Source organism: Theropithecus gelada, chromosome 9 (assembly GCF_003255815.1).
Source record: "Theropithecus gelada isolate Dixy chromosome 9, Tgel_1.0, whole genome shotgun sequence".
NCBI classification, from domain to species: domain Eukaryota; kingdom Metazoa; phylum Chordata; class Mammalia; order Primates; family Cercopithecidae; genus Theropithecus; species Theropithecus gelada.
In genome coordinates, this window is record NC_037677.1 from 18,460,946 (window position 1) to 18,483,886 (window position 22,941).

Genomic DNA, 22,941 nt, shown 5'->3' on the forward strand with positions numbered 1-22,941 from the left:
TTGCTTTCTACTTTTAGTTCATACCTAGTTGAATGATTATTTAGCCAGTAATATGTACAACATCTATCCTTTTAAAAAGTATTTTAAAAAATCATTTTATCATATTTCCTAATCAGGACGCTTTTCTAGTTTAAAATTTCTTCAGTTTTCTTTCAACAATGCACTTTTATTTTAGCTTATCTCTCAATTGGAAATAAACAGCATGCATTTCCACATAAATTAGTGACCGTACTGCAAAGAAACCTTTTTAAATCCTAGTTCTACAGCTTCACGTTTTCTAACGTCTTGTTGTACTCTTGCTCACTAATGCATATCTTCTTCCAACATCTGCATGATTTTTCTCCTCCTCCGCTGCAATACAATACAGGTAGTTAAGAGTAGCTAACAATATAATTCCACATGATACTGCATCTGTGTTTACATCTGGCTCTAACCACATGCTTAAAAGTGATTTACACGGTAAATCCAAAAGGAGGAAAAAGCAAAATAAAAACACAACTATGAGACATCATTATGCTGTCATTTTAAAAATATAATTCTCAATTTAACAGAAGTTTCTCAGCACATGCTTCAAAAGCTACTACATAGGAGGGTATACCATTTCAAACATACTGGAGACTAGAGAAAGGAAGAAAACAGTACTAAACAAATATTTCACATGCTTTTTATATCAGGGTCATCTTAATAAATGATTAATACTTTCAATTTATAAGATACTTTAAGTTTTGCTCCATGCTACAATGTATCTCATGACTTTGTGGCCAAGTTTCTGAGTTCATAAACATGTAAGGGAATCACACCTATTCACTACTGAGCCCTCAGGAATTAGAATACTAAATTAAATAAATACCTGTCAGGAAATGAAAAACTATTTACACACACACACGAATAACCATGACATCCTAAAATAAGAAATTAACACAGGCTTACCTGGCAATTCAATACCTACTTAGTTCAAGATAAACACTATGGCTATTCCATTATGGTACTGATATTGATGCATTTATAGAAACACCACTACAAATAATTAAGGAAATAAATACTTTAATGTTCTACTTAATGAGAGGCTTAAAATTTACAGTTATATTAATATACCTATAAGGACACAAAATGAAAAGACATAACTAAATACACTGTCTCATGCAATTATTTATATGCAATTTATAGTTTGTTGAAAGGAGTTATTTTAATACAACCATACAGCAACGAACGAGCTACAGAGACTTTTTACTGCATTTAAGATCTCAAAGCAAACTTATATTCTTAATTTACAACTGACAAATTTAAAACGTATGACTATGCACTAACTGATTCTTAACTAAAGAGGTCGGGGAGCACTACCAGTAGGATAAGACCTGAAGGGGAAGGAAAAGATAAAATCTAAAAATCGCTAACATCTGAGTGACTGCTAGTTACCACCTCCTTTAGTAGCTCTCTGCCAACCCATCCACAGTCTAAGTCTACATAAGTTATATAAAAATAATTACATAGTATTATCAATCAATTGTAATTCTTACTACTCTTAAACTTTTACCATTTTAGATGTATTTTAACATCTAAAATATGTATTTTAAGGGATCTTACTATTAATTTTAAAAAGGGGTGATTAAAAAGTATTCTAAATACGCAAAATAAATATGGGTCAATTACTACATATTCTTCTCCAAACCTAAGAACATAAAACAAAACCTTTTTAAAATAAGGAGCAATGCAACTGCTCTAAAACAAAAATGAATTAGTAGCAACCTCAATTAGAGACTTAAATAACTCAAATTTATAAAATTATTCAAGTTAAAACAGTCCTGCTTCTTTCTAGTTTTGGCAAACTAGAAAATGCTTATGCCTAATCTAACCAAGGATAGTTTTAATTAACAATAAGACTTAGAATTATACTGAAGGTCCCAATCAGCACAGTAGATAGAGAGACTTATGATACTACTACACCAATAATCATTTTTGTTAGCATCCTCTACTGGTGGTTTCCAATGACAGCAAGGGGAAATGGTGCTGATGACAGAAGGATATGTACCTGCTATTCCATCTAAAGAGAATTAATTAGCATGTGGTCATTAGTAGCTAGAGTACATCTCTCTCTCTCTCAAAAAAAAAAAAAAAAAAAAAAAAGGAAGAAGAAGAAAACCACATAGAAGAAAGCAGAAAAAGAGAAACGACAGATTTTTAAAACACAACAAAGCATGAAATTATAAATGGTAAAAACTAATTCAAGCAATTCTAATGTCACTCCTTTATGGATGACTAACATTATCATAAAGTTACCACACAAGGCTTGATGCTTTGGCCAAACCTTACCCAACTGGTTTACCCCTGTCAGTTACATTACCTGATACTCCCTTTAATATCTTACCTTCAGACATATTCCAGAAAGAAAATTAAAATATTTTACAGAAGCCTTAGCAGCAAAATCCACATATCTCATTTCAAAATGAATAAGACATTTACATATATAAAAAACAACATAAAGTATCTCTCTACGACAATCTTCCACTGTATACATCACGTATTTCTTCATTAAAAAGATTTGAGTTAACATTTTGCCAGGCAATTCTCTCCAATAAACATCTGCAACTTAAATATGACTGCACTGCTAAGAAATATTAACCAGCACATATACTGAGGTTTCACAATACAATGGAATATAACTTCATTTTTAATTTGCAAAATATAAGGCTAAATCAAATAGCGTGACTACAATCACCAGCAATGGATGAAATGCATTTGAGAACAAAAAGAAATACAAGGACAGAGCCAAAAGTGATGAAAATGGAAGATACCTGTAGTGGTACAGTGCTACCTTAAACACCTTTTGTTTTCTGAGAGTAATGCATACTGCAGACAAGACGTTTTGTGCTAAACAGACGCAAATCTGTTTTTCTAATATTAAACACAAAGGAAAAACACTGACATCAAGCATGGTAAATAAATCCCTCCCTTGAGAATGAAAGCAGCAGACAGGAGGGGGCTGACATACATGCAGGAGAAAACTAAACACCATCTTTTTTCTACCTGCACAAGTTGCCATTTGCTGCAGCGATCAAGAACCTCTTTTTCTTGTTGATTTCAAGTACCTTTCAGGATCGCTTTTCCCCCCTTAAGTCATCTGTTGATATGCCTTACAAGTGTAATATTCATATCACAGGATCTTAAGGAGAAAAATCCATTCTTTCCTGTTCAGGTAAACATGTTTACAGCAGCTGCACAGACGCTGGGTGGTTCAGACTCACATGTCACACACATGTCGTCAGCAACAAGAAAAGCCCCTTTCTCTGGCGATCAACATTTTAAATAAGGTAAAAAGCGAACAGCTCTTTCCGAACCAACTTACCTTTCATAAAGCCACATCAGCAACAGCGGCAACAGCTCAATATAGAACACACACTATTTGACGCTAAAACAGGAAATTAAAATTGCAATAGCCTATGCTCCACTCCTTGCTATAACAAGTCATCTCTCCACAATGAGAATACCAAAATACCTTTCGATTATAATCAATATACGTCTTTAAAATGCAAGTGTTTATTTGAATAATTAAAATCACTCATGAAAGCAGTGATTTTAATGTCGACTCGAATATATTAAAAATATATTTATGGATTGAAAGGAAACATCTTGAAACAGCTTAAAAATCTTCGTATCTGCTTCTAGACAGGAAATCCCACACAAAATCTAAAATTGCCAGGAAAGGTTACAAAACCTCGCGTTTCGCATCCCAGAGGGGAGGGAGAAAGGGAGCCCAGGCGCGGGGGGTGGGGCGGGGGAGCAAGAGAGAGTTTTCTCCTAAATACGTATTTCCTCGTTTTCTCGACGCTGCAGCGGTCCCATTATAGACGCATTTATTGCCCCTCTCTTAAAAGTCGTTTTAAAAATAACGCAGGAACCAAAGCGAGCCCCTCGGTCCGAAATGTACGTGTAATTCCTTATATAGCCTGGGCTGCGGCCCGCGGCAGGGCCGTTGCCGCCCATTATTATACAAACAGGTACCCGGGCGGCGCTGGCGGGGGCTGCTCTCCCCGCGCTCCCGCCGCCCCCGGGCGGACAAGTCTCGCCCCTCTCGCCACAGGAACTGTCCAGACAATAACAATCAGCAGACATTTCCCTGCTGCACGAGAGGGAGAGAAAGCACAGCATCGCCCCGAGATAACCAGAAATACAATCAACTTACAACGTCTCTCCAAACTGGAAAAGGCGACTGTGCAACCACCACCACATGTTCAGGTCTCGATCCCTCGGGCTGTTTGTCTCTCTCTCTCTTTTTTTTAACTCTCACGCCAGGCAGAGGGGTGTGTGTTTCCCCTGGCACAGCAGCACAAATCAATAAACACTGCAGCTGCGGCGCGAGTAGCAGCCCCGCGCGTCCGTCGGTCCGTCCGCCCCCTCCCCCCACCCTCCTTCCACCCGAGACCCAGAGCGCCATCCAAGCCCCATTATCCGGCTTCAGCGCTCCGTGCGTCCGGCCCAGGTAACAACTTCCCCAAAAAGCGAAAGAGAAAAGCGCGAGGCGCACGCACACCGGCCCATCCCGGCGCAGAGACCGCGTCTGCCCCGGGAGGGGGATCTGTCTGTGGTGCTTCCCGGTCTCTAAGCCCAGGTAACAACTCCGCAAACACACCCGCCGCCCAGCTCGCCTCCATCCGCGCGGCTCCCGGTGGCGTTAAGTGGGTGCCTTTCCTGCCCTGTCCCCGCGCCTCCCCGCCGCGCCCCGCCAAACGTGGACCCCAATCGCGGGGCTCGTAGCGGAGTCCCCAGGCCGGGGCTCTGGGCCCGGCGGCGGGAGGCGCCGGAGAGGAGGGGCGCTTAGGAACCCGCGCCCCCGCCTCTAATCCCCGTTCCGCGAGCGCGCCCGGCCCGCGGGTCCCAACTTTACCGCCGCCGGCCAAGCCCTGTCCGCCCTCGGCGCGCACCGCCTGCGCCCGCGCACACGCGCGCACGGACCCCACGCAACCCGCGGTCGTCCCGTCCCGCCGCCGCCCGCCCGCCGCGCGCCCACAGCCCGGCCCGAGTCGCGGGGCCCGAGCGACGGCGCCAGCCGGGGCCGCGGCGCGCGGAAGCCACTTTGCACGGTCAGCGCCGGGCACAAGTTTGTTCTGCGGCTCCCGGGTGCTTGGGCGCTGAGGGAGAATCCCGCCGAGGGGGCCGGGAGGAAGTGCAGAGGGAGGCGCTGAAGGGTACAAGAGTGGTGAAAAGTGCCGAAAGAAGCAACAGCCGCTCCACCCGGGACCAGAAAAGTGGCCAGCGCGTCCCGGCCGCCCGCCCTGCGCCGGGGATGCGGCGGCGCCGGCGGCGGCTAACGGTCCAGGGAGGCGGCAGGGGCGGCTGGAGCCGCTAGGCGGAGAGAGACCAGGTAAGAGACATAACGGTTCAGGGAGAGCGAGCGGCCGCGGCGCGGCTCCGGCAGCGACGGCAGCGGAGGGGGGCAGAGAGCACTACTTTCTACTTTCCCACTCCACTTTGCCGTCCCTGCCCCGGCCGCCCCCAGCCCGGCTCGCCCCTCTCACCCCCGGGGGCGCCCCGGCTGCCCGGCTCCCCCTGACTCCGCTGCTCCCCGGTCCCCTCCGCCACTCACCGTTATTGCGCCGCGGGTTCGCCTGCTTTCTGCGCTTACACCTGGGGCCATCCGCCATGATCCTCTCGCTTGTGTCTAAATGCTCGAGTCACCTCCTCCCCCTCCCTCCCCCTTCCCCCCCACCCCTCCGCCTCCACCCCTCCCCCCTCCCCACCGCACCTGGTTTACGACACTCCCGGCTTTACGACATCACCTTCCTTACACCTAGAGGCGCTCGCTCTACGGCCGGAACCTTGTTGCTAGGGACTGGGCGGTTTGCGGCAACCGTGGGCACTGGTGAATTTGAATTGAGGGGCGAGGGAAAAGTTTTCCTCAGGTGTGGTGGGGTGAGGGAGGCGGGTGTTGGGAAACCGTGGGGACGTGGTCAGAAAGGCGACGGGCTGTCGGAGTTGGAAAGGTAAAGTTGGAGGCTCGGCGGCGTCCTGCCTCCGCGCTGGCCACACCCGCCGCGGCTGCCCGGGGCAGGGAGAGATCTGGCTGATTCTCTCTGGACCCTGTGCCCTCGGAGCTGCCCCTCCGAGCGCCCAGAGGTCCCCGCCTGCCTGCTTCCTGGAGGCAGGGCTACCATCAGTCCCACGCCTCGCGTGTCCGCCCCGCGCACCCCGGGGCCAAGGAAAGGGATCGCGGTCTGGACTCCCCGGGGAGTTCCCTTGATGAGGGGAAGGGCAGGTTCGGGGACAGCGAGGACATGCGGCGCCCGGAGAGAGGCTACCTGACCCGCGCAGCCCGGACTCCCTTCCCTTCCCTTCCAGGACGCCCGGTTTCCCCCCAAGCGAACAGGGATGGGAAGTGACTTCAATGAGATTGAACTTCAGCTGGACTGAAAGAGAGGCTAGAAGTTCCGCTTGCCAGCAGCCTCGTTAGTAGAGCGGAATGAGTAATACCCACACGGTGCTTGTCTCACTTCCCCATCGGCACCCGGCCCTCACCTGCTGTCACCTCGGCCTCCCCCACCCGGTCCGCCCTCCCCGCCCTCCTCCTCGCGTAGATCCCTGGGATCCTGGGCGGCAGGACTCAGAGCTAAGCCTGTATCCACAGGCCATGAATTCCTTCCTAAATGAGCGGTCATCGCTGTGCAGGACCTTAAGGCAAGAAGCATCGGCTGACAGATGTGATCTCTGAACCTGACAGATTACTGATTTTATCTTATTTTGTCCTTGACTTGGTACAAGTTTGGGGATTTCTGAAAAGACCACGCAGATAACCACAAATATCAAGAAAATCGTCTTCAGTATTCAGTAGAATTTAGATTTAGGTTTCCTTCCTGCTTCCCACCTCCTTCGAATAAGGAAACGTCTTTGGGACCAACTTTATGGAATAAATGAGCTGTATTCCAAGTAATATAGTTATAAATTAACAATGTAGGAGTTATTGATAGAGAAACGGAGAAAACTGAAACATGACCAGAGTATTGGAAATAACGTAGTACATCACCTAGTACAGTGACACATAATAGGTGCTCAATAAATTTATGCTTACAATTTTTGCCACATCATGGCAGGATTTTTTTATTAAGTTAAAATTATCTTTTAAACACCTTCTGGAATTTTAGAATATTCATTAATAATGTCTTCAAACCTTTCAACTGAAATAAATTTACAACTGAAGTCTGGTGATTTAAAGTTAGAAAGTTTAATCTTGAATATAGATGAACATTTTCTCTCCCACATTTTCTTGGGCATTTTGAGAAGTAAATGCATTATTTATTGGTCCATGAAATGTGACTGTAAATATTCTTTGCTATACACGATGACTATAGATCTGCGTTCATCCTCAATGCCAAAACTAGAATCATTAGTCTTAATGATCATTTTAAGTACAGGCAGTCCTCGCTGTCCTTGATACCATGTTAACCGAAACTTGTGCATGTCAACACGGTGTCCTTTGCTTGGTTAAGTGTGAGCTCTTCCTCCCTTTTTAAGAGTTGTACAATGTTTTTCAGTCGCCTACTGAATCAGGTCATAGACTATGGAATTGCCCCCACAGTAAGGAAAAAAAAAAAAACAAAAAACTTTCCAACTCTAGCACACATTTTATCTACTCTTAAACTTAGGAAGTATTACAAATAGCATTTTCTCATGTTCTCTGGCCTATACCTCCCCTCTAAGCTTCCTTCAGTGTTCATTCTCACCTCGTAAAGAGATGAAGTGAAGAGACAAACAGAAGTCATTTTCTTCCTTTAGTGGTTTCTGGTTTAGTTAGTTTAGGCCAGACTCTGTGGACAAGTACCTTTTCAGGCAACTTTTTTTTCTTCTTATTTCTATGTCCTCAACACCTAGTGGAGTATGTAGCCAATAGTAGATGCTTAATAAACATTTCTTAAATTAATATTGTTGACCTTTTCTGACCCTGTTCTTGACAGTAAGATACATAATCTGCCTTCATCCCCTTAGTCCTTAGGAACAGCTAGAGTCATGGATGTGAAAGTGATTACTGTCATTAATATCCAGACTAAAATTGCTTTTGATTTTAGTTTCTCCACAATCATTTTCCCTAAACAATGAACTCTTTTCACCTTAGTTTTAAAATATGCACAGTGAATATTACTGGTAGCCCAAATCTTCTAACATAAAATTTCCATTTTGTAAAAGCTTCTGATAAGTATGCATGTTATGAATTGAATGTTTGATTATTATACTTTAATGTTCTTGAAAATATTGATATCTGGACTGGAAAGAAAACAGATGAAAGTAAATCTCAGAATAAATTACTGCTTTAAACATGATGCATGTGTGATGGTTGCTTCTTATCTCTTAAATATAACTAAAGAATAGGGGAAAAGTCTTTAGAATCTATTTATAAAAGAAGATTATTAAAATTTAGGCTTATTCAAATCCAATGGTAGGGGATACTAATATATGAGTTTAACATGTATCCTGCATTCTTGATTTTAGTAATTGTAGTGCTGTCATACAGCATACATACAATATATATGCTTATTTTTAATATGTCAATGAAATGTTAACACTCTGCTTCTACTGAGCACTGGGATTATGTATGCTGAAGGGAAGATATTCTAAAAATGAATTGCTATACTAACTTTTCCAAATTTACGGGGAAAATGTAAATGGATAAAATAGTTCCAATACTGAGTTTTTTCTATAAATTTTTCATAAACCCTTTGCACCTGCTATTTGCTTTTCATATATGAATCATGTATAAATTAGGATAAAATTTGACATAAAATTATCTTAAATTTAAAACGTAGAGATTTCATGGTGATCCACATGAAGCATATCATTCCACATACCTCTTCCAAAACACATTGAGAAGTGCAATGTATAATTCTCTAGTCTTCATCGAAATTTAAAGTTGGTTAATTTCATGGAAGGATAGCATGTAAATGCAACTCTTGAATTCAATACCTAATTTTAATCTTAGAGATTTTGAAGGAAAAGAATGTGATACATGTTATCCCTCAAAGTACAGAATTTAGAGGTCCCATAAAGCCGCTACTCAATTCTTGGCTCTGACCATGGCTCCTGACCTACGGTAATTCTGGATTTGTGGTTCACCGTGGAACAAAGAAGGGCAATGGTCATTTCACTGTTGCAGTCTCACCAAATTCTGCAATCATTGAGTCAGGAAGGAAACATGACTACAGGATGATGCAGAACCCACAGTTGGCCATAGGACCCATGCCAGCCTTTCGAATACAGCCTCCCAGGAGGTATCACAGGGACAAATGTTTTCTCCATACTTTTTGATTTTGTTACATAGTTTACCACAAAATGGTTCTTACCCCTCTGGGGAATGAGGCTCCTATTTTTAATATAAGTCAATGAAATGTTAACACATGACGTTTCTTACTTAGGGGGTGATTTTTCAGGAACGTGTCTAATACAGAGATAGATGTAAGTATAAATATATGGAGAAAGAGATTTGCAGGATGTCGGTGAACATCCAAAAAGTAAAACTAGTATTTTCCATGAAGTCACAATAATTAAAAAGGATTTCTTTCAAAGGCTGCCTCCATAGAAGTTAGACTGTAGTTTCTATTACTAATACTACTTACGAATATGAATAACATTTTTTTCTATACTTAATTATACGTTAGGTAACTTGAGAGGAAGCAACACGCATATTTTTGATTTAAGTGAATTTTAAGTATTCACCATGATATCGGGTCTGATAGCTGGTTTCTACCGCTGTTTTTTCTCTTTTGTCTTCATGTATTTCTTTTTTCTGTCATCTTGACTTCTTTTAGCAGCTGATTGATTCTGTTACAGAGTATGGCTGTTTCTTTGACCTAAAGTGCTGGCATTCTGCAAACCACAGATCCTTAGTTACAGTCTTTGCCTCTGTTCAATCCTTGGTGTACAGGCATTTATAATGTTTGCAGTCAGTAACAGGTTTTAGATGTTCTACCATTGTATTAAATTCACATGAGAAAGTTGGTGATAAATACCCTGTGTCCAATTATATGCACAACTTTAAGATCCCTGGTCACACCCTTCTCATTCTCTTCAGACCTCATGCTTCTATTTCTTTGCTCACTGTCTTTATCCTACTTACATAAATAGATCAGACACTGTGCCCCTCCCCACTGTTTTACTTTGTAATCATTCCCTTCCTCTGTCTTTCTTTGTCCCCGCTCTGTTTGGATCATTTCCCTTTCTCTTTTTGTTTAAAATTTTTTGAATCGTTCCAACTCTGTGAAATGCTTTGCTTTTTCATATTATCCTTGTTATGCTCTGTCCTTCAAAGTCCATTCTTTGCTTTTCCATGCTCTGCGAGGCTGACTTCTGTGGCAGTCACATCACCCAGGCTTCTTTGCCCTCTGGTTCCTATTTGGTTTCAGCCAATTTGGAGGCTTTGGCAAATGATCAGAGAAAGGAAAAAGAGAGAGGTCAGGATATTTATTCTATTCCCTGCTGCCTGGCTGTGGCTCTAGCTTCATTCCTCTACCTGAGGTCCCTGGCTCCTGTCTGACACCCTCATCCCATGGCCACAGGTCTTGCCAAGTTCCAGAAACTGCTTATTCTCTTTGTGTCTTCAGGCCCAGGGTGGTAATGGTTGATTGCTTCATCACTCCTTCTCCTAAAATCTGTCCACACCTTGTAAATCGTCTCTTCATTAAACTCTCTTCAGTGTATCCTTTGAATGTGCCATCTGCTTCCTGCCAGGACCCTGAGTAATATGCATATAGAAATAAAGCATTTTAACCTTATTTCTTATCAACCAATAATTCTGCTATTTCCATTAATTACAGTACTAATGTTAAATGTGATACAAATATCTTATGTCATTTGTTGAACAAGTATATACTCATGTTCTAATGTACGTACTTGCAAAATCTGGGAAATACCATCACATAGTAATTATTCAATAACCTATTTGTGGAATAATGACCTCTGCCTTAATCTAAAATCTAGGCAAGACAACTTTTACATATTTAAAACAATGAGAGAAAAAAATCATACCACAGTATTAAGACAGACAGAGCTAATTGTCCCTAATATGTTTCTTCCTCTTTTTAAATGGTAGACCTGTCCATTTTTATCACATGGCCACTTGAAATAACTCTTAGCTGGGTGTGGTGGTTCATGCCTATAATCCCAGTGCTTTGGGAAGCCAAGGCAGGAGGATTGCTTAAGGCCAGGTGTTGGAGCCCAGCCTGGGCAACATAGTAAGATCTACTCTCTACAAAAAAATTTAAAATTAGCTAGGCCTCATAAAACACACCTACAGTTCCCAGCTACCCAAAAAGCTGAGGCAGGAGGATCACTTGAGCCCAGGAGTTCAAGGGTGAAGTGAGCTCTGATCACACAACTGCACTTCAGCTGGGGCAACAGAGTGAGACCTGCCTCTAGGAAAAAAAAAAAAAAAAAAAAATGGTTCTCTTTCTCTACTTGTGTGTATCTAGGTCTCACTATGCTGCTTAGTTCTGGCCAAAGAGATGTAAGTGGTGTGCACAACATTGACGAAGATCTTCAGAAAGAGATGCTTCACCATCCTTTCCCTTCTTCCTGTGGATTGAAATCCTGCTAGAGTTTCTCAACTTGGGCAGAGTTGTCTAGAGCCCCTTAAGTCATGCAGAGCAAAAAGACCCAAGGAGCCTGATTCCTTGACACTGTGGAATACCATTACCAGCCCTGAACTTCCTTTTCCAGATTTCGCTTTCTCTTAGAAAGAAACAAATGTACATCTTGCTTCAGCTGCCATTCTCTTAGGTTTTCTGTCATATGCAGCCAAAGTTAATCCTGTTCCTTGTGGGAATGTGTATTTGTTTCCTATTGCTGCTGTTAAAAATTACCACAAACTTAGTGGATTAAAATAACATAAATTGGCCAGTCTCAGTGGCTCACACCTTTAATCCCAGCACTTTGGGAGGCCTAGGTTGGCAGATCGCTTGAGCTCAATGGTTCGAGACCAGCTGGGCAACATGGCGAAACCCTATGTCTACAAAAGATATAAAAATTAGCTGGGCATGGTGGCGCAGGCCTGTAATTCCAGCTACCTGGGAGGCTGAGGTGGGAAGATGACTTGAGCCCAGGAGGTGGAGGCTGCAGTGAGCCATGTTTGCACCACTGCATTCCAGTTTGGGCAACAGAGACCTCCAAAAAAAAAAAAAATTGTTTTAATTAAAAGAAAAGTAAATGTATTGTCTTACTATTTTGGAAGTGAGAAGTCCAAAACAGGTCTCACAAGACTCAAATCAAGGTTTTGGCGGAATTGAGTTCCCTCAGAAGGGCCTAGGGGAGACTCCATTTCCAGGCCTGCTTCAGCTTCTAGATGCTGCTCACACTCCTTGGTTTTAAGCCACTTCCTCGGTCCTCAAAGTCAGCAACATCCAACAGAGTCCTTTGCATCTTGCCAGCTTGCTTGTTCCTCTGTTCTGCCTCCCTCTTCCAGTTATAAGGGCCTTAGTGACTGAACTGGGCCCACCCAGATAATGCAAAATATCTCTTCATTTAAAGGTCAGCTGATTAGCATGCTTAATTCCCTCTACAATGTAAATTCCCCTTTGCCATATAACCAAACCTTTTCCCAGGTTTGGGGAATTAGGACGTGGATATCGTTGGGAGCCACTATTCTACCACTCACAGTATGCAAGTTTTGTATTTCATGATTGAGAAATATGTTTTATTTGTTCATCTTTAATTTGCAGATTTATAGCATTATGCTAATTGGTCATTACTCTGTATATAACATTTAGCATTGTGCCATGTAGAAGTTTTAATTGTTCATTAGTTCATTCAACTCATATTCTTTATTTTTATTTTTATTTTTATTTTTTGAGACACTCTCCCTGTGTCACCCAGGCTGGAGTGCAGTGGCAGGATCTCGGCTCACTGCAACCTCTGCCTTCCAGGTCCAAGCATTCTCCTGCCTCAGTCTTCTGAGTAGCTGGGACTACAGGCGTGCAACACCATGCTCAGCTAATTTTTTGTATTTTTGGTAGAGACGGGGTTTTACCATATTGGCCCGGCTGGTCTCGAACTCCTGACTTCAGGTGATTCACCCGCCTTGGCCTCAAAGTGCTAGAATTACAGGTCAACTAATATTCTTGAGCATATTCTATGTGGCAGACACTGCATGGAACTATAAATGCCTAATATGGTCCCTGACCTCAAGAAGCTTACAAGTTTGTGGGAGAAACATATTAAAAGGCTAATACACAAATGTCAAGGAAATATGGTGTACCTAAGAGAAAGATCTAAACAAACCCAGAGTCAAGGAAATCTTTCTTGGAGAAGTAATAGTGTTGTCAGAAGAGTAGGAGAAGGGAGTATTAAAGGCAGAAGTCACAGCATATGCAGAAATCTCACAATGAAAGTATAGTGCTTTGCAGTACAAATCCAATAGCATTAAAGCATTGAATAAAATGGGCTCATAGTTCTAGATGAGGCCTTAGAGGTCGGTAAGCAGGAGCTAAACCGTACAAAGGTGCTAAGGATGTGGGACGTTACATTGAAAGCACCTGTAGGCCATGAAGGGCCTTGAAGTTAAGAGCGTCTACCATATGGAAGATGTGAATTAGTATTCTGTGAGGGAAACGAAAAAGTGAGCAGGACAGCGTCAAGAGAACTGAACTTTTTACAAAATTTCAGTTGTTATTTTAGACACAGGGGATACATGTGCAGGTTTGTTACGTGGATATATTGCACCCAGGTAGTCAGCATAGTAACCAGTATGTAGTTTCTCTAGTAGTCTGCAGTGCCTGTTGTTCCCATATTTATGTCCATGTGTACTCCATGCTTAGCTCCCATTTGTAAGTGAGAACATGTGGTATTTGTATTTTTCTGTTCCTGCATTAATTTTGAATAATCATGTAAGAAGGAATAATTCTGCAAGGAAAAGCAACACAAAAATAAGATGTGACTTTGCAAATTAAGTACACATGAACAATAATATTTGCAGATTATCTTTTTTTTTTCTTTTTTGAGACAGGGTCGTGCTCTATTGCCCAGGCTGGAGTGCAGTGGTGCCATCATGACTCACTGCAGCCTTGACCTCCTAGGCTTGAGTGATCTTCCCACCTCATCCTCCCAAGTACCTGGGACTACAGGCGTGCACCACCATGCCTGCTAATTTTTTGTACTTTTTGTAGAGATGGGGTTTCGCCATGTTGCCCAGGCTGGTCTAGAACTCGTGGGCTCAAACAATCCTCACACTTTGGCCTCCCAAAGTGCTGAGATTACAGGAATGGGCCCGCACACGCAGGGTGGATTATTTTAGCAAGTAGTGCTGCACTGCTGCTAAAAGTTCAGCAATATAAAGCATAATTAATATTTCCCATGTTTACAATATTAATGAAGTTGTTCCAGGTGATACATTTTTATAGTGGTCTTTCCAGGTCCTAATACTGCCTTAGTACATGGCATGCCCTCAAAAGTATATGATATATGAATTAATATAAAAAGGAGTCCCCAGTGTATTTTTTAATACTTGCTATTTTTTCACTATTATATTTACTGCAGCTTAACATATACTAATGTCCTGTCATTCAGATTCTGCATCTTCTAGATTACCTGACGTATTTCTGAGAAGGCAAATTAGTTTTCTTTCCCTGGATTTCAGATTATCTCAGCACTTCTCCAGGTGTATCAGAATTCTTGGGGATTAGACAACCACCTCCTGGTATGGACTCAGAATACCCAAGAATACCCAGAATAGCTAGTAATTCGCTCACATACGTCAGGGTACTTTGGACATATCACTACTATGGCATTTATCACTTTTGTTTTGTTTTTCTTTGTTTTTGTTTTTAGACAGAGTTTTGCTCTTATTGCCCAGGCCGGAGTGGATGGCACGATCTTGGCTCACTGCAACCTCTGTCTCCCAGGTTCAAGCGATTCTCCTTCCTCAGCCTCCCGAGTAGCTGGGATTACAGGGCACTTGCTGCCATGCCTAGCTCATTTTTGTATTTTTAGGAGAGACGGGGTTTCACCATGTTGATCAGGCTGGTTTCAAACTCCTGACCTCGTGATCCGCCTGCCTCGGCCTCCCAAAGTGCTGGGATTACAGGCATGAGTCACTGCGCCCAGCCACATTTATCACTTTTATTATTATTATTTTTTTAACATCTGTCTCCTAGTCTGAGCTTTCATTTTTGCATTTGTTATTCGGAAAGCATTGTCTGATGAGGAGTACACTCAATAATTGTAGAAAAGAGGGAAGGTTTCTGCAGTTGGTAAAACATTCCAGCCCAGAAGTTTTATGAAGGGCAAAAGGGACAGTGTATGTGAAGTGTTTTATGTAGGATCTGGCACATGGTAAAAATATATGAAAGGTAACAAAAACAGCAAAAGCAGACTCTCAGGAAAGATTAGAGTCAAATAGTAAGGGCATAATCCACTAGATTTCTACACAGTGCCTTTCTGTTCAAGGCTTAACGATGAGATCGTTTGTATCCCTGAAAATGTCACTTCAGGCATAGTTGTATTAATTCTAACCTAAAGAGCAAAAAGAAGAGATAGTAACATGCTGTTTGTTTAACATTTGTTGGAATATTATGTTGTCTAGAAATACTATTAGCTTACATTAGCTTTATTATTTAAGAAACTGTCTAAAACAATAAGTAAACTTCCAATTTGAATGGTTCTAGCATAAAGAAAAGACAGATAATTAAGGTGTTGGATATCCCAAGTACACTGATTTGATCTTTACAAATTTTATGAATGTATTAAGTTATCACATGTTCCTCAAAACTGTGCACATCTATTCTGCATCAATAAAAAATAAGTAAACTTTTTACCTTAGGATAAATTAACAGTATTTGCAATGCAGTTTAGATGGCATAGGATTCTTATCTTTCTTACACAATTCTTTTTAAAAATACAAGTTGCTGGGCACGATGGCTCATGCCTGTAATCCCAGCACTTTGGAAAGTCAAGCCAGGAGGATTGCTTGAGTCCAGGAGTTTGAGACCAGCCTGGGCAACGTAGTGAAACCTTGTCTCTATGAAAAATAAAATTAGCCAGGCATGGTGGTACATACCTGTAGTCCCAGCTACTCAGCAGGCTGAAGCAGGAGGATCCCTTGAACACAGGAGGTCGAGGCTGCAGTGAGCTGAGATTGTGCCATTGCTTTCCAACTTGGACAACAAGTGAGGCCCAGTCTCAGGAAAAAAAAAAAAAAAAAAGCACAAGTTAAAGACTATAATATAAATATTAAGACTTATTTTTGTTTCTTGGTTTGCAGCAATTCAAACTGGTCCAAGCCAAATGATAGGAATTTTTAATAAGGATATAAGAGATTTTGTTTTTTTCACAGACCCTGAGAGTAGACGTGTACGCAGGTCACACAAGTGAAGAATCGGAACACCTTTAGATAGGCAAAAAGCACCCCTCCATTTCTTGCCTCTGTGTCTGTCTGTGCTTCTGTTTTGTTTTCTTTCAGGGCCTACTGCTGTGCATGAAGGTGGTATGGACTCAGAACTCTGAGGTCTGAGGAGACAAATACCCACCATAACAACATCACACAATACCTAGAGTCAAAGCAATTATCCCTATTCCTACCCCCAACTGAGTTATTCAGTAAAACCTGCATTATTGAATCTTTTTTCCCATGTATAGTTTATATAGTTACATAACAATTAGTCTTTTCCATACACTTAGGAGAACTACATGTAATTTAGTATTATGCTGTTTTAACTGACATGTCACATACATTTTCCTGATACAGGTACATAGCCTTTATATTTGTCCTTTTTCACTTGTCTGCTATGTTTCTCAAATTGATATACTGTCATTTCCTAAGCCAGTTATTTATTGTTGAACATTTAAATTACTCCCTTTTTTGTTTTTTAAATAAACATTGTTATGATATAGTTTTTGTTTGGTTGGTTTTTGATCATTTCCTCCAGTTTTGAGTGTTCTCAAAACTGAAATTACTGAATCAGTGGGAGTGAACACAGTTGTGTCTTTTAAAATGTTTTATCAGCTTCCTCTCAAGAAGGATTGTACCAATGTGTGTTGCCAGTAGAATTATATGAGTTTGTCTCACCATGCTTCAAAATTTTTCAAAACTGGTAGCTTATTCACACTGGAACATATGAATTGTTCAACATTTTAGAATATATATACATATATGGAATATATATAGTCCATACATATATGGAATATATATAGTCCATATATATATATGTATGAAAACACTTAAGTGGACCAATCACAAACATATGTAAATATCTAATAAATTTCATCACTGATTAAGCCAGTGATCCTGCTAGCTAAGTATCTTGAGACCTAGTTAAGGTCTTTTGTGTTAAATTCACCAATAACATTTCAAAAAAAAATGTTACTTTTTATATCTGAAGCCTTTTGCAAAGGAATGGCTTTCATTTTATGACCAGTTTTGTCTCTGAAATTATCTGCCTAGACTTTGGCCAAGGTATTCTATTAATTGTCAAATGTGATTGAATTTAATCACATGTTTCTTTCTAGGTTACTTTATAAGGTGTTCCTGCACATCATAAAAAATGCCCACAAGGAGTCAAATTACTTTATTCCTAGATTTGATACTGTTTTATATTATTGCTATATAGGCTTAGATAAGTATGTTGTTTTACCTTCAGAAGCCATATTTTAGCTACAGGTAAAGCCATTCTTAATTATAATAGTATATAAAGCATACACATGGGAAACCATTATTCAGCATGTTTTACTCTTACTGACAACAATTTATGTTTTTTTAATATTGTAAATAGTTCTGGAATTTTATTATTTTCTGTATATTGAATTACATTAAATAAGTAACTTTTCTCTTTAGTAGCTTATTTCCTGAATCTGCCCATTTGATAATCATGCTTTTGATTGGTAAGTACCAGTAAATATCTATATTAATTTCTAAAAAGTAATGTCATAAAATATGGAAGATTTTCTGGCAGACATTTTCATTAGCCAACTGGTGACATTTTTAGTAAATGCCAAAAAGTAATGTATGAATATATAAAACATCAACTGTTTAGCATAAACTTTATAAATAACAGAAATGGCTAGTAGAAGAAAGTATACAGATATTGTCTGCTAAAATAAATATTTATAAATTGACTAGATGAAAAAATATTAGTCTCTTCAACTGACTGAACAAATTGATTATAGTTCTGGTTTTGTTTTCTGTGTCTGTGGAAGTCCTAGTAAATCAAGAAAACGTACAGTTTTAATTCTGTTTTTTTCCTTACTACCTAGTTTGCTTACATTTTTTTTGTCCTCCCTTGAACTCACTTTCTCCAGACTTTGGGTATGTCATGGGCATAAATCAAACCACTCAGATCCACTTTTGAAGGTTGGTGTTGCTTTTAAAGCATGTCCTTGTATCTGTTCTCCTTCCACTGCTAGTCATTACAGAACTGACCAAAAGCTATCAACCAGACAAAAGCTTCTGATGCAAAGAATTTGACAACACATTAGCTAGAAAACTATTCCCTGAATAACACAAAATCGATTGAAGCCTTTCCCCCACGTATAACATTATTCTGCCATTCCATTCATTTCTGCATTCCTCCTTTGTATAGTCTTGGGAAACACAGATCAGTGATGTAGCAGCGAAAGACATCATGATACCAAATAGGAAACAAGGATTTGGAAGACACTTTGGACCTCTTAATTTCCAGGCCACTTGATAGCAGATACAGTTCATTACACAAGAAAATTGCTTGATCTTGGGAAAAGGGGGTGCTGGAGGTGAGGGAAAATGAGTTAGTCACCAAGACAGTTCACCCTGCAATTCAATCATTTAGATCTAACTGGAGAATGATTGCTGCCATGTTCCAGAAAAGGAATGAAAGCCTCATTTCACAATAAGATGGTGAATTATACATCTTCTGAGTTTAGATTCTAGAAGAAAGGAAGGTTCTTTATTCCCTACCTTGCTCCCCTCCCCATCTACCCATTATTATTCATAACTACAAATCCCATGGTTAAATTCTGTTGTACTCAATAAACATAAACTCAGAGCTCTGCCAGGACAATATTCTAAAGCATAAAGTGTAAATACTCAGAAAAAAATATGAGAAGTATTTTATTGGATATTTTGTTATATGTTCAGTATTTATATAAATGTTTGCATAATATACACAATTTTGAATGACTTAATTCTTTCTGTACCTCCTCTTCTCTAGTTAGGCAGTTCTGTGAACACAAAACATCTCCTTCTCTGACGTTTCACTTGTCAGGAAGATCCTTTCATTTCCCACCTTTTACCCCTCCGCATCTGTCCTTTATTCTTTTTTAATTCCCCTGGTCTCTGACCACCCTCCTCAAATTTCTACCATATTTATGTTATAATCAATTGTTCCATGCCTTATGCTATAAACACTTTTATGATAGACATCATAACTAATAACTTCTGTTATAGTGATGAGCACATCTGAAAAACATATTTTAAAAATAGCTATACCATGGATATACCATCTATGACTGGTATGGGACAGGAGTTCTAATTGGAAACTGATATAGAAGGAGATCACAGTTTGTCTCAGAGGAGTTAATAACCTGAACCTAACCCAATAAGAAGCACAAAGGCTGAAGAAGTGATAACTCTTTTTAAAAGAGCTACCGAGGATTAACCATTACATTTTAGAACCATTGCATATGGTGTTTGTATATTGTATATCTGAGTCCTGTGAGCTAAGGAAAAAAGATTGATTTTTGAAACAGGCATCTTTACCATGGTTAGGCAAAATCAAAAAGGGAAATAGTGGTCAGAAGTTGATAGATGTCCACTATCAAAAACAACTTAAACTCTGAATTAGAGTTTAATAGCTCTGGAAGAAAAATGGATCTAGATTGCCCATGAATGTAAGGACACATAACAATACATCTCTGGAGTTATCCAAGTCATTAACAATAGTCTCAGAAAAAAGAAATCACAGTGAAATTAAATGATTATTTAAGGGATTCTGAGTAGAGCTAACTATTGGTTTCAGGCATAGTAATTATTGTTCTTTCAGTCGAGAGGAAGGTCAATGTAGTAGGTCATTGCAGAAAATACTGCTAGAATGTTTTTAGAAAACTGGATAGAGCTGCATACCTATGTAGGATAAAATATTAAGAGAACAAATATTAAGCCAAATGTGTCAAAACGTGCCGTTTAACCTTCTAACCCTAGTTTGGATCCAAGGGAAAGTGCCTAATCTTTTTTAAAGAGAGATACTTAAGAAGAATTCCTTTATTCATTTATCTGACAAATATTTATTGACCTGCTTCTACGTACCCAGGCACTGTTCTAAGTTCTTAATATTCATTAAGGAATCAGATAGACAAAAATCTCTGCCTAGCAGAATTTGTATTATAGTAAATAAGACACATAACATGCAACAAATGCAATAAATAGGTAAATTATATAATGTATTTGAAGAGGATTAAATGCTATGAAAAAATAGAGCCGGGTAAGAGTGATTGGAGTTGCAGAAGTATTGTGATTTCCTCTTTTAAGTTACAAGACATGAAAACTTGAGTTCCTCTCCATGTTTTCAGAAAGGTGCACACCACGTATATCAAGGGGAATGTCTGTGGAACAGGCATGTTGAGGGCGGGGGGTGTCCAGTAAATGAGTGTTTGATTTTTAACTACTCAATAATTATTGATTGGTTCAAAGCAGTTGTTACAGCAGAAAGTAAGTTGTAGAATTCTCATAATAGAAATACATAGTTTTTCACAAGTTCTATAATAAACAAAATCTGTGATGTCTCCCATTAATTGAATCCCTAACACCTGTTCTCTTTATTTACCTTACTTTTATTTTTCATTTTGTCAGATACTATTTCATTACTGTTTTAAAACAGAATAATTGAACATATGTGCAGTTTTAGTCACAAAATATTTACATTTTTTCATCAGTGTTAATGCTAATATAATCATCTATGTTTGTATGTTTATGAGGAATAATTTATTTAACTACCACAGATAAATATGTACAGCTCCTCTGTTTGAGCAAGGACTGAGAATATGAAGAGATTTACTAACTTAGGGATAGGCCAGGGCCCTTTGGCTTGGCTTCATGTATCTTTTTGCTTAGCTCTTTTAATTTCATACGCCTGTGTTACTGCCGTAATAGTCTCAGTAGGGGTTATTGTTAATGACACTCAAATTCAAGACCATATAGATATTAGAACCTCTGTTTTTTTTTTTTTCTCAACCCTTGAAAAAACATTAGAATTAAGAAAGTAATGTATTATTATTAAACTACGGTAATAATAGCTCTAAAGAGCTTTATGTTCTTTACCAGTTAAAATCTCACTTAATCCTCATAGTAACATTATGATGTCAGGATGTCAGTGTTCCTTGGAACCTGAGAATCAAAGAGGTGACTTTATCAAGGTCACCAAACTAGTGGGGTTAGTTAGGGGTTGGGTCAAGAAGAATACTACACAGTAACAAACAACAACAAACACCTAAGTTATTTCTGTTTAAGGAACTTGGTTTGTTGTAAAACCTGAAAAAGTATTTAATAGAGTTTACCCAAATCTAGATTTAGCATATTGTTTAAGTCAGTGCCTGTCATTACATGACTAAGCATCTTTCCTTTCACTCCACTGTTCCTGTTTCCTGCCCCAGCCAGCAGCTCTGCTCACCTTATCTCACCTTTCCTTTTCATCTCAGGAGGGCAGGGACAGAACTGTTCTAATCTCCAGCAAGGGAAGCAACCAAGTATGTAAAAAGAATTGTAGTTGGCTTATTTTTAATCTTATGCTCACTTAGTTTATGAACTGTAAACTTTTTAAAGGTGAAATGTAACTCTTACCCGGCTCTATTTTTTCATAGCATTTAATCCTCTTCACACACATTATATAATTTATCTATTTATTGCATTTGTTGCATGTTCCGTGTCTCATTTACTATAATATAAATTCTGCTAGGCAGAGATTTTTGTCTCTTCTATATCATCTCTTCTGTAATAATTCTTAATCATAATTTTTAAGCTTGAATAATTCTCAAATGATATTGTAAAAATTAGTATTTCAAAGCCAGTCTTTAAACACCCTCTCTATAATTTATGAATGAAACCAAAATTTTAGAGTTGAAATTTGTAAAATATTCCAGTCCCAATTATTACAGATGTAGAATTGCTAAACACTGGGTCATTTTAGTCTTCTACTATCAATTAATGAGTTTCTGGAAGATTAATTGCCATAGGCTTTGCCTCAGGTCTCTCTTTCCTAAGTCCAGTCATTAACTAGACTTGCGAAAGGATAACCTACCGCATTTTGTTTTATGAAACAGCAGCAACAAAAATTACTATTCTTGAAATCTAAAGGATTTTTTTCTTGCAGTTCAAAAATTTTAGAGTCTTTTAAGACTCTCTTTTTGCACTCTACTAAGAAATTGGTAAACAAATTTAATTGCATATTGAATAATGAGATAAATTTAGCATTATCCAACAGGAATGACCCACCCACCCACTCACAGATGAAAGCATCATATTATTTATTGAATGTCTCTAAAGATTAAACTAACTTCCCAGGTAAGGAGACTTGGCCTCATTCCAGATCTTTACAGGATTATTAGGATAGTCTTCCTTATTGTTCAAATAGGTACTACTTATGGATTTGGGGATTTTCTGCCTGGTTTTCGTCTTAACTAGAAAGAAGGTAAGTCCCTCTCCTTGAATATGGAATTCCATAGCCTCTCATCTACTCAAGGACTTCGATCCTGAACTTAACCTCCTTTCTTCTGCATCAGTATCCCCCTCAGTAATACAACGTGCTGTAATGTTGTTCCATCCAGTGGTTGGTTCTCTGTCCTCGTACTCCTTCTGGGGGCAAATCCTCACACTTGGTCCTCTATCCTCTTTGAAATATTTCCTGCACTTGGCCTGTAGGACACCATGCTGTATTCTCCTGGTTTCCCTAATGTTTTTCTAGTTGCTCCTTTCAGGCTTCCTTACTTGTTGGTCCTCCTCTCCCCAAACTA

The 22,941-nt window shown here is 39.8% G+C and overlaps 1 protein-coding gene and 1 long non-coding RNA gene across 41 annotated transcripts in view; one reads left to right on the top strand and one right to left on the bottom strand.

Annotated features, from left to right (window-relative positions):
- ZEB1 (zinc finger E-box binding homeobox 1) overlaps positions 1 to 8,300 on the bottom strand; it is a 189,670-nt gene extending 181,370 nt beyond the window's left edge. For 14 of the 40 annotated variants that reach the window (XM_025396149.1, XM_025396148.1, XM_025396143.1 and 11 more), the window contains exon 1: positions 5,582 to 5,702. In XM_025396149.1, the coding sequence (XP_025251934.1) occupies positions 5,582 to 5,639 (58 nt within the window). In that variant the 5' untranslated portion in view covers positions 5,640 to 5,702. Of the gene's footprint in view, positions 1 to 3,024; positions 3,256 to 3,343; positions 3,746 to 4,180; positions 4,343 to 4,681; positions 4,840 to 5,581; positions 5,703 to 5,740 lie in introns of those variants that run through there. The other 26 variants (XM_025396147.1, XM_025396146.1, XM_025396153.1 and 23 more) reach the window with 7 other exon arrangements.
- LOC112631281 lies at positions 5,779 to 16,856 on the top strand. Its single transcript, XR_003121096.1, has 2 exons — positions 5,779 to 5,978; positions 16,427 to 16,856. It is a non-coding gene; the product is annotated as an uncharacterized LOC112631281 (long non-coding RNA).
- The last annotated feature ends 6,085 nt before the right edge of the window (positions 16,857 to 22,941 follow it).